Source organism: Mesoplodon densirostris, chromosome X (assembly GCF_025265405.1).
Source record: "Mesoplodon densirostris isolate mMesDen1 chromosome X, mMesDen1 primary haplotype, whole genome shotgun sequence".
NCBI classification, from domain to species: Eukaryota; Metazoa; Chordata; class Mammalia; order Artiodactyla; family Ziphiidae; genus Mesoplodon; species Mesoplodon densirostris.
The window spans coordinates 51,287,241-51,299,666 of NC_082681.1; the positions used below are offsets into that span (position 1 = coordinate 51,287,241).

Below are 12,426 nucleotides of genomic sequence, written 5' to 3' on the forward strand. Positions count from 1 at the left end.
ACACTGCCACCTACTGAGGTATTAATTCTTGGATGGCACTAATTATCTTGGCCTAAAGATAAAAACTACTTCCCCAGTTGAAGGGCAAAAGAATACCCCAACAGGAATAACCTTCATAAATGGCCAATTTAGAGGCAACCCAACAGACAACATTACTGAATTTTTATGGAAGAATCTTGCCAAGAAACATACCACCTAGATTTGCAAATCCAAGTTGTTTGCAGTCTAGATCCAACGAATGCAATTGGCTTACTTTCACCAACAGTTGATACATTATGACCTAAAATACTGAACCTCTGGCCAGAAGGCCCCCTCCACTTTAAGATGAACTGCCGTATCTCTTGAGGTTCCATGATGAGGCAATGAACTTCAAACTGGCATATGGAGGAATGAGTTACTGAGGCAATTTCCAGATACTCTAATTCCTTGCTTTTCCTCCAATTGGTTTACCTGAGGACCAAGCTGCAGTCAGTGCTTCAGGCCTGCTCCTTCCCCACCTCCCCTTTTACTATCACCCTTCTCCCACATAAGCAAAAAAGGGTGTATTCATCTCACCCATCCACAATGCGGGACAGTATAAAAGCGAACAGGGCACAAAAGGCCCACTCAAAATACAAAGTGCATGTTGTAACAATCCCTTTGCCTGTCAGGTGATTACCAATTATTTTCAATAAAATTGGAGGGCTAAAGCATTGTCAGTTAATAAAAATTGGAATAGAATTGGTAAATCCAGACAATTCAACCACAGAAACTAACTTGGAAGAAAACTGCTCTCATTGAGATGTGCTTCCAGTCACCAAAATGTGTAGCTTATTTGCTTCACATCCAGAGTTTTTCAGCACAAGAATGAAGCATACAATAGTATACAAAGAGGATTCCAACTACTAGGCATTTTACCAAATGGACAGTTATCCCCCACAGGTTCCATTGGGGAGTTTCACTAGAAATTCTATCCTTTGCAATTATTTCAACATGATGAAAATAATTTATATCTACTTTAAAATGTGAGGAAGTATATAAAAATGTTTAGGGGGCATGAAAATAAGTCTAATGACATATATAATATAGTATGCTGTGCCTAGAGAACCGGGTTGAAATTCCTCATTCAGTGACTTTAGTAGAAGACATTATTTGAGACAAATTATTTCACTCCTGGTGAACCTCATATTCACTATGGATGTAATTGTTACTGATCTCATTCTATTTGCCCTGAGTTCAGGTCTCTACTTATGTCCCATGATAACCAATAACAGCCTTTGCTTTTTAACAAAAGGAATCCCATTAAGTCCCAAGTGATTAAAGTGCAAATTAGACCATCATAGCATCTGATGTGAATTCAACCAGTCAGATTCAACTCCTAATAAGTATCCAGAACCATCAAGCATAAATTTCCCAAGGAGAATTTTATTCATGGCACTAGTTAATTTCCCTTCCAAAAAAATAAACAATTGAAACTAAACGAAGTCAACAATCTCAAATGTTTATTGTCTTCATAACAAAACAAAATATGAAGCTCAGAACTGGATCACTTGGCCCTGTAATAGAACAGGAAGAAAAAAGGTGAGTTTTTGTATTTTGCAAAGAACCTTTGCTCCATCAAGAACAGCGTCTATTCCTAAAGGGATCACCATCCTTTATTAAGGCCAGTCTTCTCATTCTCCCCTTCCTACTCATGTCAAAACCAACACCAAAATACTTCGGGCTATGGATCTAGTTTAGTTATTTTGAGAGGATTTCCCCTGATCTTGATGCCACAAAAATGAGTAGGCAGAAATGTTCACCTCTCTCAACATAATAAAGCCATAGAGAAAATATTGCACCTTCCACCCCATAATTATCTACCTTTCTCTTCTTATCTCCTCCCAGCTCAAAATGCTTGCATCTCTTAATAGCCAGCATTCTCTTCGATCTGCAGTTTGGCTCAACACATTCAAGCCTCAGCACAATCTTCTTTGTAGTTTTAGCCTGGAAAATAAAATTAAGTCAAAGCCTTCATAAATCACTACAGAAAATCCTTCTTCAAAAATATGACTCTGTTGGGTCAAGTACTACTTAAGGCAAAGCTCTGCAAAGTTTAAGAGTTGTGACAATCTGTTTTCAGCTATAGGGAGAAAACAGAAATGTGAAAATCAGTGTATTTAAGAGAAAATGGTGGCAGATTATCTAACTGACATCAAGTTCTTCACTCATATCAAACATCCTAGAGGGCTTCTTATCAAATAGGCATTCATCACACCACCCTGGCCTTTCAGCTCTAGGTGGTTAAGTATTCCACACACCCAAAAATGGGTCAACTGAGTCCATGCAACTATGAAATAAACACAACTTTCACAACCCATTTAAATAAGACTTAATAAGTACTACTTAATATCTATTCTCTGGAGACTACCCACAATTACATCTAGGTTTTATGTGCATTCAACTGTATTATTTAACTCCCCACAAATACTCAACTTCTAAAGCCTGCTCCTATAGTTAGAATTCTATTCTTGAAAGTTCTCAAAAGAGCAGAAACCTAAGTACAATGTCCCTATCTCCTAAACAAGTTACCCAAATGTGAAAAGGCATTTCACCACCTAGAGATCAAACCATTTATTGCACCTAAATGAACACTAAAATCATTCTGGAATACTTTCTGGAACCAGGCTGAATGAGGACCTAAGTGCCAAAAGAAATGCTATGTTCGTGGGAAGGCTATGCTCCAAGCACTGTATACTTTAGGGGGTAGACAAATCACCTGAGGTAGAACAGAAACTCAGAAATTCAGCCTGAGACCAACAGGGAATTCAGGAAGCCAGTGGAAGACCTAAATAGCTATTTTAAAGAGCTTTAAGACTTCATGAGTTAGGCAGCAGACTGACTGCAGACTTCTGAACTGAGAAGCAAAATAAGAGAACAATTCTTACTGCAAGCATGAGCTAAGGATTCGTTAGGACATGGCAACGGATAAGGAAGAGGGCGAAGAAAAGGATTTACGGGTGTCCTCAAACTTCAGTCCTGAGGAAGGCAGGGCACATTCCTTGATGTTTGCCTCTTCAAAAAGAGGACAAAAAACATAAAACAATGAGGCAGTGCAGTATTGTAGACTGGAGTGAGACCTGGATTGAACTTCCAGCTCCACTGCCTACTAGATGTTATGTCTCTGCAGGTAATTGAGATAATTTCACTGAAACTATGAAAACACATACCTATATTGTAGAGATGTGTGGGCTAAAAACAAATGGAAAGTCTCTGCCACAGTAAGTGGGAAGCGTATCAAACAGTGACCACTACAAACCTTTTTCCGGAAAATCGGCTTAGTCTGCCCACCATAGCCACTCTGCTTCCTGTCATACCGCCGCTTTCCTGGGAGAATGAAAGTTATTTGTCAGGGTTTATCAAACATAACCAATCACAACAGACAAGTGGAAAAGTCTTCTCGGCGGTTTTATCTTGGGCTTTTCAGCAGAAATATCAATGTCCAAGTGGGGAAGGGAAGGAGGACTGGGCTCGTGTATTCTACAACACAAATGCCGCATTAAAACCAAATCACGTATGCCCGTCTTACCCTGGGCATAGAGAGAATCCTTGCCCTTCTTGTACTGTGTCACTTTGTGGGGTTGGTGCTTGCCACACTTCTTACAGAAAGTCCGGCGGGTTTTAGGAACGTTCACCTAGTAAATAAACCGTTCAGAACGTGCAGTGTTATCAGACCAGCCGCACAAAACGCCCGACCCGACCCAGCTAAAGCTAAGGCATCCCACGAGGACTAAACTCTCAAACTCGCTAACACACAACTTGAAGGTGGTCCGGCCCCATGTGCTTCAAATACAGCGGCCTCCGCCGCGCCCAAACTAAAACGAGAACATATTCACTCTACCGCTGTCTAAGTCTACCTCTTTGACCCCATCACTTCAGTTCCTGGCCCTGAAGCCCGGTCCCTTTGGGCTCGATCGCGGCAACATTGGGTTTCTTTGGTACAACGAGTCCACGTAGGAGCCTGGACGCATCCCGGGAAGGCACCATCAACCGGGAAAGAAAGATTAAACTGGATGTTGCCTGAGCCCCACCCCAAGGTCCTACCATGTTTGCGAGAGCGCTATCGGCACAGAAAGAGAGAAGCCTGGCCGTAAACGGAAGTATATAGGAGGTTTCTGGTCGCGCTTCCTCATGGGAGTCGGTGGGAACGACCATAGAGTTTAAGGCTCTGTGCGCCGCGCCCTCTGGCGGCTGAGAGGACTCGATTCAGAGTCGCGGGCGCAAGCTTAAGGAAGGGCTCCGGCTGAGGCTGATCCACTCTCTTCAACTTCCACCCGCCTCCCTCCAGCTTTGCAACTTTTCCTCACTTCATCACTTTTGGTGGATACTGCTGCGTAGCGCCGTTAAGTGAAGGAAGCAGTGCTCTTCCCAGACCATCTGGCCTCCGTGTGCCTATACCCGAGGGAAGCCAGGACTAGGGTCGGTCAAGTGGAGGAGCCCTCCACCTCCATGTCCCATTCCCGTTCCCCTTCAAGGACACTGGGAACAACATCTTTCACAGTGAACTGCTGGTTCACTGAAGGCTTGGAGGGAGCCAGTGCTCTAGTTCATCTATCACATGGCTAGTTGTTGCATTCAACAGGTGTTTATTGAATGCCTATTCTGTGTTGGCCACTGTTCTAGGGGAGGGACACAGTAATCAAATAATCAATGTCATAAATGTATAATTACAGACTAAATACTTTGTAAGAAAGGAACAATGCTCGGCATTAAACAGCCCCCTTTTGTTGAGGGAGGCAAGTTGACTGACCTAGGTTCTGAAAAGTGAGGATGAAATTGTTCAGCTCCAACAATAGCAATAACCAGGCCAAAAGATAGAAAGTATCCAGCATTTCTTCACTTCCCTGCATACCTGGCAGAAGGCATGTGCTAGGTTTCAAGAGAGTCCAGCAGAGAAAGACTGCAGGGTACTGAGCATTTTAAATTAATTGTCCCATAAAATTCTCACAGTAGGGGCTTCCCAGGTGGCGCAGTGGTTGAGAGTCCGCCTGCCGATGCAGGGGACGCGGGTTTGTGCCCCGGTCCGGGAGGATCCCACATGCCGCAGAGTGGCTGGGCCCGTGGGCCATGGCCGCTGAGCCTGCGCGTCCAGAGCCTGCGCTCCGCAGCGGGAAGAGGCCACGGCAGTGAGAGGCCCGCGTACCGCAAAAAAAAAAAAAAAAAATTCTCACAGCAATTCTAAGAGGTAGGTGATACTATTATTCCCATTTTACAGATGAGGAAATTGAGGCCATAGGGTGTTAAACGATTTGTCCAATGCTGCTAGTATTTAGTGGAGTCAGGATACAAACATGGGTGATCTGACTCCAGAGCTTGGGTTCCTTTACCATTATATGGTATGATTGTGTGGCCTGGTAATTATAATAGCTAACAATTATCAAACACTTATTATATGCCATGCATTTTCCTAACTACCTTACATACTACCTCTTCAAATCCTAACAACCCAGGTGGTATGTACATTTATTAGTGTTTAACAGGTGAGAAAACTGAGGCACGAGAGGCCTTAAATTCGCTTACCCAAAGTCACACCAGTGGTTATCTTATGGAGCTGGAATTTGATCCCAGGTGGTTTAACACCACAGCCTTGCACTTAACCACAAATCACACAGGGGAAGCAGGAGCATCTGCAGGGTAGAGGATGATAATGAGTCAGAATTGGGCAGGGACGCAGGAGGAGGTTTCAGTGGATTAGGGCTAAGGAACCATGAGAGCTTGGGGTCTCCTGCTTGCATAACCCTCCAGAAACACCCATAGGTTCAGAACTGACTCTCTGAGCAGCTCTATTTTGTTGGACGGTCTCTGGGAATGAGCTAATAAAAACATTACCACTGCCTGCTACATTTCCTAAAAGTTTCTTTGCCAAACAGCCAGCCTGTAGGCTCAGAGCATTTCCTTCTTCTCGCCAGGCTGTTATGCCGTCTTACTGGGCTTTGAGGAGTTTCTAGAGGTTTTTGATGTTAGTAACATGGAAATATGAAGACAGAGAACATGGCCCCTCTTAGTCTAATCAACCTTAGTTGTTTCTATCACACCTTTATGTGGCATGGCTTTGGTTTAGATTCCTTCACCAATCCTGGTCTCTGGTTTGGACATGGTCCTGCTTATTGATTTCCCCTAAGATGAGGAACTCAGAATTGAACACAGGACTCTACATGTGGCCTGGCCTCGCAGAGTAAGTGGTTGTTCACTTTCCTATGTCTAGATATTGGCACTATTTGGGTGCAGTCCTTCCATCACCTGGACAAGTCTGTGAGGAGAGTGCACATGGGCAGAGGGTGAAGACTCGCCTAGTTTTACTTTCCCCTCTCCCTTGTCCTGCTCTCCCTTGTCTAGATCCCCCATCAATGCCCAGTCTCCATCCCCAGAAGGACCTTGAGAAAGGACAGGTCATGTGACAACAAGTAGCATCTGACTGATGAAAAGGGGAGGGAAGGCGAATGTCTGGGACCAACTCTCAGGCAGGCCACTGGAGCAGCTATTCAGAGGTGACTAGTGGGGCTTTCCTGGTGGCGCAGTGGTTGAGAGTCCGCCTGCCGATGCAGGGGACGCGGGTTTGTGCCCTGGTCTGGGAGGATCCCACATGCCATGGAGCAGCTGGGTCCAGAGCCTGTGCTCCGCAACGGGAGAGGCCACAACAGTGAGAGGCCCGCATACCGCAAAACAAACAAACAAACAAACAGAGGTGACTAGTGAAAGGATATAAATTGTCAATAAAATAGAGAGATCATACAACACTTGCTGCCCCTTTATCTTGTGTGAATGTGAGGATTAACTAGTCTACTATCCTACAAAATACTTTAAAAAATATATCCTGTTCCCTTAAAAAGTCTGATGGACTTCTTCTAGTGGGATTTATGATCTGTTCCTACATACAGCACCTGGGGCAAGTAAATATGGCAGTGGCTGATGTGTCAAGATGGGCAAGCAGATCAGTCACCAGTGGCTCTGTGGCCGTCCTGGTCTACAGCCAGTACTGCCTGCATTTCCTAGGAGAGTCCTCTGGGAGAAAATCGCTGCTAGAGCATAGGCTAGGAGGTGGCTGATGAAACATTCAGGTTTCAAGTAACACATCTAGTCTGGTTTATTGTTTTACAAGATTAAAGAGAAAGCTGTAAATTAAGAGTTAATCCTTGAGGCCGAATCTAAAATGGAGAAAATCAACATCCACAGAAAACGGGAAGGACACAAGTCAGTATGTGGGCTTACACTCGGACATTTTTATCTGTAGAAAAAAAAAATGCTTTCTTAGAAAATGACTCAGCAGGGGGAAGTCTTGTCTCTACCTCTGTCAGGATCTGTACTTTGGGGTCCCTTCGTGAACACTCTCCATCCTTCACTAGCAAGTTTAACCGTGTGGCCTTGAGTCTCTGCCTTAGAGGATATGAGAAGCTAAAGACGGCCTTCCTCGCCAGTCCCTTTGTTTTGTCTCCACATGTCTGCATTTCTCCTCTTTTCTGTAAGTCTCCACGGTCCTTTAGCGATGTCGGCCCTTTACGTCGGGGAGGTCGGCCTGAGGACGTGTCTGCTCAACCCAGCCCAGTCTAGAGTCTCAGTGGCCCCAGTAATGTTGAGAAGGGTTCTTTCAGAGCAGACTGAAGAGGTCCCAAGCAAATGAAGGGCGGGGACAGCTGGGGCGGGGAGTGGAATAGGGACAGCAGCAGGGAACCAGATACCATGCTGCTGAGAAGAAGAAAAAAAAAGACATTGGTTTAAGTCAGGAAACAAAAAAAGGGAACTGAGTGGCTGTGAAAGGGTGGGGTTTGCTCAGACTGTCCTTCCTCTCTGGACTGTAAGAATATGTCTCCAGGGCCAGTGTCTTCTGAGATCGAGTCCCACCTTCAAAGTCCTGGCATCTCAATGCATCCGGGAAGCTACCTGCATTAAAGTCAGGACTGAGGTGGGTCTGGGGCATGGCAAGGGCTGGGCAGCAGCAGCAAGTACCTTTCGTGGGACCTTGGGACCCTTGAAGGCCAGATAGAAAGCGTGGCTGGTGCCATGTAGTCCGCTGGCGGAGGAGGCTGACAGAGGGTGGGAGTGTCATCAGCACAAGGTCCTGACAGTCTCTTCAGATGATCAGAAGGGGCTGGAAGGGTCCTTTCTGAGGAGGTTGTGGGGGGAACAAGAAGAGAAAAAAGAGCTATGAGGTGACCATCTGAACAGGTAGCAGATGTTGGAAAGAGGCACCTCTGCACAATTTGGCAGAAAAATAAGATTTATTGCCGGTGGCAAAATAAGCCAGGATAGAAATAAGCCCTTTGGTCAAATATTGCCGGAAGACCCGAAATGGATACGTGTGTCAATGAGACCCTTAGAAGAAGGAATTTTTAAGAGGCAGATTGTCTGAGAAAATGGTCAAAATTCACATGCCACAATAGGCTTTTGAGCTCTGTAAGCTAAGGAAAGGCAAAACCAGGGTGTAAAGCCTCAGGCTGCATCGAGCCAACATTGCTGGGATCAGAGCTGGCTTTTTGGAAGGACTGTGTACGCCAACCTCGTGGTAACAGTGGGTAAGAGGCTAGGCCAAAAAAAAGCAGCCTCAGCCTCAGCCCAGACAGTGTGGCCAACCCCTGAGGTCGCGGGGAAGCTTTTTCCTATTACCACTGCCTGCCATGTGCATGGCTCTCTTTTCTCTAGGCTTCATCATTTTCTTCTCTCCTTTGCTCTCCTCTCCTCCTCTCCATCCTCCTCCTTCCTCTACCTGTATCCCCTCTTCTTTATCCCCTCCTGTATTTTGTTCATTACCATCCCTGAAACAGAGTCAGTGCTTAATAAATAATTGTGGAATTGCATTGAATTATTCTTGCCCCTTTCTTCCCCTCCTGTTTTCCCTTTTCCCTTTCCCCCTACTTGACTAGTGCCTTCCTCATAGTATTGTTGTGAGCAGTAAGTGTGTTAATCTATGTAAAGTAGTTAAAATAGGGCCCAGCAATAGTCAGTGCTCCTATCTCACTGTTTGCTATTATTTTTATTCTGCCTGAGACCTGCAAAGGTCCCCAGAGGACCTGCCTAGAACAAATAGTGTGGCATTTAAAATAAAAGGGATTGCTGGGCCTGACCAAGACATCCTTGGGTGAGCTTCTGGACCTCCAAATGGAATCCTTGTCCAGTTTCCTGGCTACCCAGCTCTCCAAGCTCAAAGTCTCTATCTCATGCTGTTTGTTTCCAGAGGCAGGGCAGCAGCAAAGCCCAGAGGCAGGGGTCTATACAGCTCAGGGGTTATCTTCTGTGCTGTTAGTTGTGTGCTGGTTCTGCTCCTTCCCTCATTTTGCATGCCAAGCCCCTGACCAAGGGTGCTCCAGCCGCTTGGAGCTTCAGTTATTTGATAAAACAATGTCACCTACCAAATAAGCCACAAAATGCAAATACCCTAAATAATCTAATGCATTCTACTGAAACAGGATCCCTTAGTGTTAGCCCTATCTGGTCTATTCTGACCCCTTTTATATTCAGAATATTTAAACTATCTGCTTGCATTAAAGTCCAAATTCCTGTGGCTTATGGCTAGTGATGTATTTGTTTAGAATCTTTTGTAAACGCCTCAAGTTGAGAAATAGTGCAACTTTCCATCCACTTCTAGGGTCTTGGTGCAATTTAAAATTATCATCAGTATGATTTACTATTTCCATTCGAGCAAATTTCCTATAGAGAGTTTCCTTTCAGTGGACTAGACCCATACCAGGAAGTGACTTAGGTATAAGGGGAAGATATGGCTTTTGAAAACCAGTTTGGGTGTTCTCCAAAGAGTCATCAGATGCCTGCTGCATTTTGCCCATGGATGCCATGCCGATATCTGATTTCTAGCTCCTGGGAATAAGGGAGAGCTAGAATTTTCAGTGAGGTAGTGCTCAGTAAGAAGCTAGAGACAGACCTTGACCTAATTCACTCCAAAGCTGCTGGGTTATGCAAATGAAGCCATCAGGGGAGGGGGAGAGAGAGCTCCTCTGAGGACCCTGAAACAAATGGGCCACGTGTGACTTTCAGTTTCTCTGGAGGTTCCTGTGCACTGACTAATGGTGTTGGGAGAGCATTCGAAACACAAAAGCCTTGATCCCAGGCTTTCCACCTCCCTCTTGGAGAGCCATCACCACATGCCTTAGGGTTAGCATCAGTTAGCTGAACTTCAAGGAGAAGCTCTACTCACTGCCTTGACTCCCAGAAATGAAAATGAACTATAGTCTATTAACTCATCCTTACATATCTGTCTGCAATAGAAACAGTAAAAAAAAAAAAAAAACTGATTAGAAATGGAGCAGAAAAGAGACAAAAGTGTGGGAAAAGCAGGCTCTCCAAAACTGCTATTTGGAGTGGAAATTGGTTACAGTGTTTCTGGAAACTATTTTGTCAATATATTTCAAAATGCAAAATGTACAAACTTTTTGACTTGGTAAATGATGCTTATATAGAGATCCTAATATCATGGGAAATAATCAGGAGTAACGTTAAACAAGAACTTTAGATATTTTGAGGACAATATGTGTTGGGTGGATGGATGGATGGATAGATAGATGGATACTTAGATAATGTTAAGAAAAATAAGCAAACTACAAATAGTATGTGCAATATGATCTCAAATATAGTCAGAAAAATGCAGAGAAAAAGAATGGAAGGAAATATGACTAAATATTAATGTCTCTGGATAATGAGCTTATAATTGATGTTTTCTTTTTAATATCCCTGTACTTAAAACATTTTCTATAATGAACATGTGTTATTGTGATATTGACGGAAAAAATAAAATGTTTAAACCAGGGAAAATAAAAACTAAATTGAAAAAGAAGGCCAAAGGGTCCAGAGTGAAAGACGGACAACCCAGCAGTCACCCTCAGAGCAGAGGAACAATGCTGAAAGTATTACCACCAAACTGATGCTCAGTGTAAACTTGCAGATTCGTTATCTGGCTCTCCTTTCATCATTACTTGGCCAGAATCTATTGTCTCTAGTGCAGGGCAGAAGAGATGACAGACCCAGAAGTTTCCAAAACCACAGAAGAAAATTGTAAAATGTTAACATGAAATGCTGAAGAAGACCAGAGCACCGAGACCTCTTAGAAATGATTACAGTAGATGAGAATTTCCCTGGTTAGCCAGCAGCCAGAAAACTGATTTTTCTGGAAGTCTTCACCACAAATTTGGTCACCTGTAGCACTGACCCTGAAACTTATCATGAAATAATTAGCTTTCATTAGGGCCTGAACAGAGCTTCTTGGGAACTTACTTAACAAGAGTAATTATGGCTCTTTGTTGCTATGGGTACGATATTTTAATGACGACTTCTCTTCTGGTTCCAAGACTGGGTAATTCTCAATCAAAATCTCAATCAAAACCTGAGAGATGCTTCTTGGGCTTGAGAAGAGATTTTTAGTAGGCCTATCAGCTCTACTCTACTCTAATGAGAGACCATTGATAAGTCTACCAGATTTCATAGTAAAGCCTCAGGAAGATGGGGCTAAAAAAGGAACAAGGGATTACACGAAGTGCATAGTCCAACACATAAGCCAGACCTGGGTTTGCCACATTGTCTAAGTAACTGAGAATTCATTCTGAGAGTGGAAAACTATGACCACATGTACAAGATTGTTCATGGTAGTATTATTTATAATCGAAAACAAACAACCTAAATATCCATCAGTAGGTGAATGGATAAATAAATTGTGATGTATTCATCATATAGAATACTGATACATATCAAAATGAATTAAAATGTATGAACTAGAGCTGCCAAGATAATTAAATCATAAAACATTACATTGAGAAAAAAAGTAAACTGCTGAAGAGTATGTAACACTTATATTAAAATGTGAAACGTGTAAACCAATACTAAATGTCTTTTTTGGATACTTACATATGTAGTAATTATATAAAAACATGCCTAGGAATGATAAATGCCAAATTCCAGATATTGGTAACCTCTATGGAGGGAGGGAACTAAGATTGTGGAAGAGTACACAAGGGTGTTTTGACTGTATGGATAGTATTTCATTTCTAACAAAACACCAGAAACAAAATGGCACAATGTTAGGATTCTACAGAGCTAAGTAGTGAGCACATGAGTGTAATGTTATTCTCTTTACTTTCTGCCTATCTGCAATATTTCACAATATAAAAGACAGTACATTCAAGCAAACTTTTATATTCACAGTAAGCAATAACAACCCTAGAATAAAGAGTTGGTGTTCCGCCTAAACCCTTTGCTTTCATCCCATTAACAATGAAAAATCCTGAAGGAAAAAAACAGCTGGCAACTCTAGAAATCGACCAGTTAAATAAGGTCTCCTTGTAGAGGATTTAAAGGAAAATGTAAGAAAACCTTGGCAGAACTGAGAAAAATCCTCATGTGGGAAAAAGTACTGTTGTCAGTTAAGAGGGACATATCCTTTCTAGCCTAGAGGAATACTGCAGAGGAAAG

The 12,426-nt window shown here is 43.2% G+C and overlaps 1 protein-coding gene across 1 annotated transcript; it reads right to left on the bottom strand.

The window, feature by feature from the left end:
• Positions 1–1,464: 1,464 nt before the first annotated feature.
• RPL36A (ribosomal protein L36a) lies at positions 1,465–4,173 on the bottom strand. Its single transcript, XM_060086844.1, has 5 exons — positions 4,063–4,173; positions 3,548–3,653; positions 3,278–3,345; positions 1,843–1,965; positions 1,465–1,535 (listed from the first exon to the last, which is right to left on the bottom strand). Exons 1-5 carry the CDS (start codon positions 4,171–4,173, stop codon positions 1,515–1,517), a joined length of 429 nt encoding a protein of 142 aa, XP_059942827.1. The 3' UTR covers positions 1,465–1,514.
• Positions 4,174–12,426: the final 8,253 nt, after the last annotated feature.

Excerpts from the sequence above, each read along its gene's own strand:
- RPL36A (XM_060086844.1), bottom strand. The coding sequence starts at position 4,173 with ATGGTCGTTCCCACCGACTCCCATGAGGAAGCGCGACCAGAAACCTCC. Across the intron at positions 3,346-3,547 it reads GGATTCTCTCTATGCCCAGG|GAAAGCGGCGGTATGACAGG; the intron begins GTAAGACGGGCA and ends TCATTCTCCCAG. Across the intron at positions 1,966-3,277 it reads AGCCGATTTTCCGGAAAAAG|GCTAAAACTACAAAGAAGAT; the intron begins GTTTGTAGTGGT and ends TTTATTTTCCAG.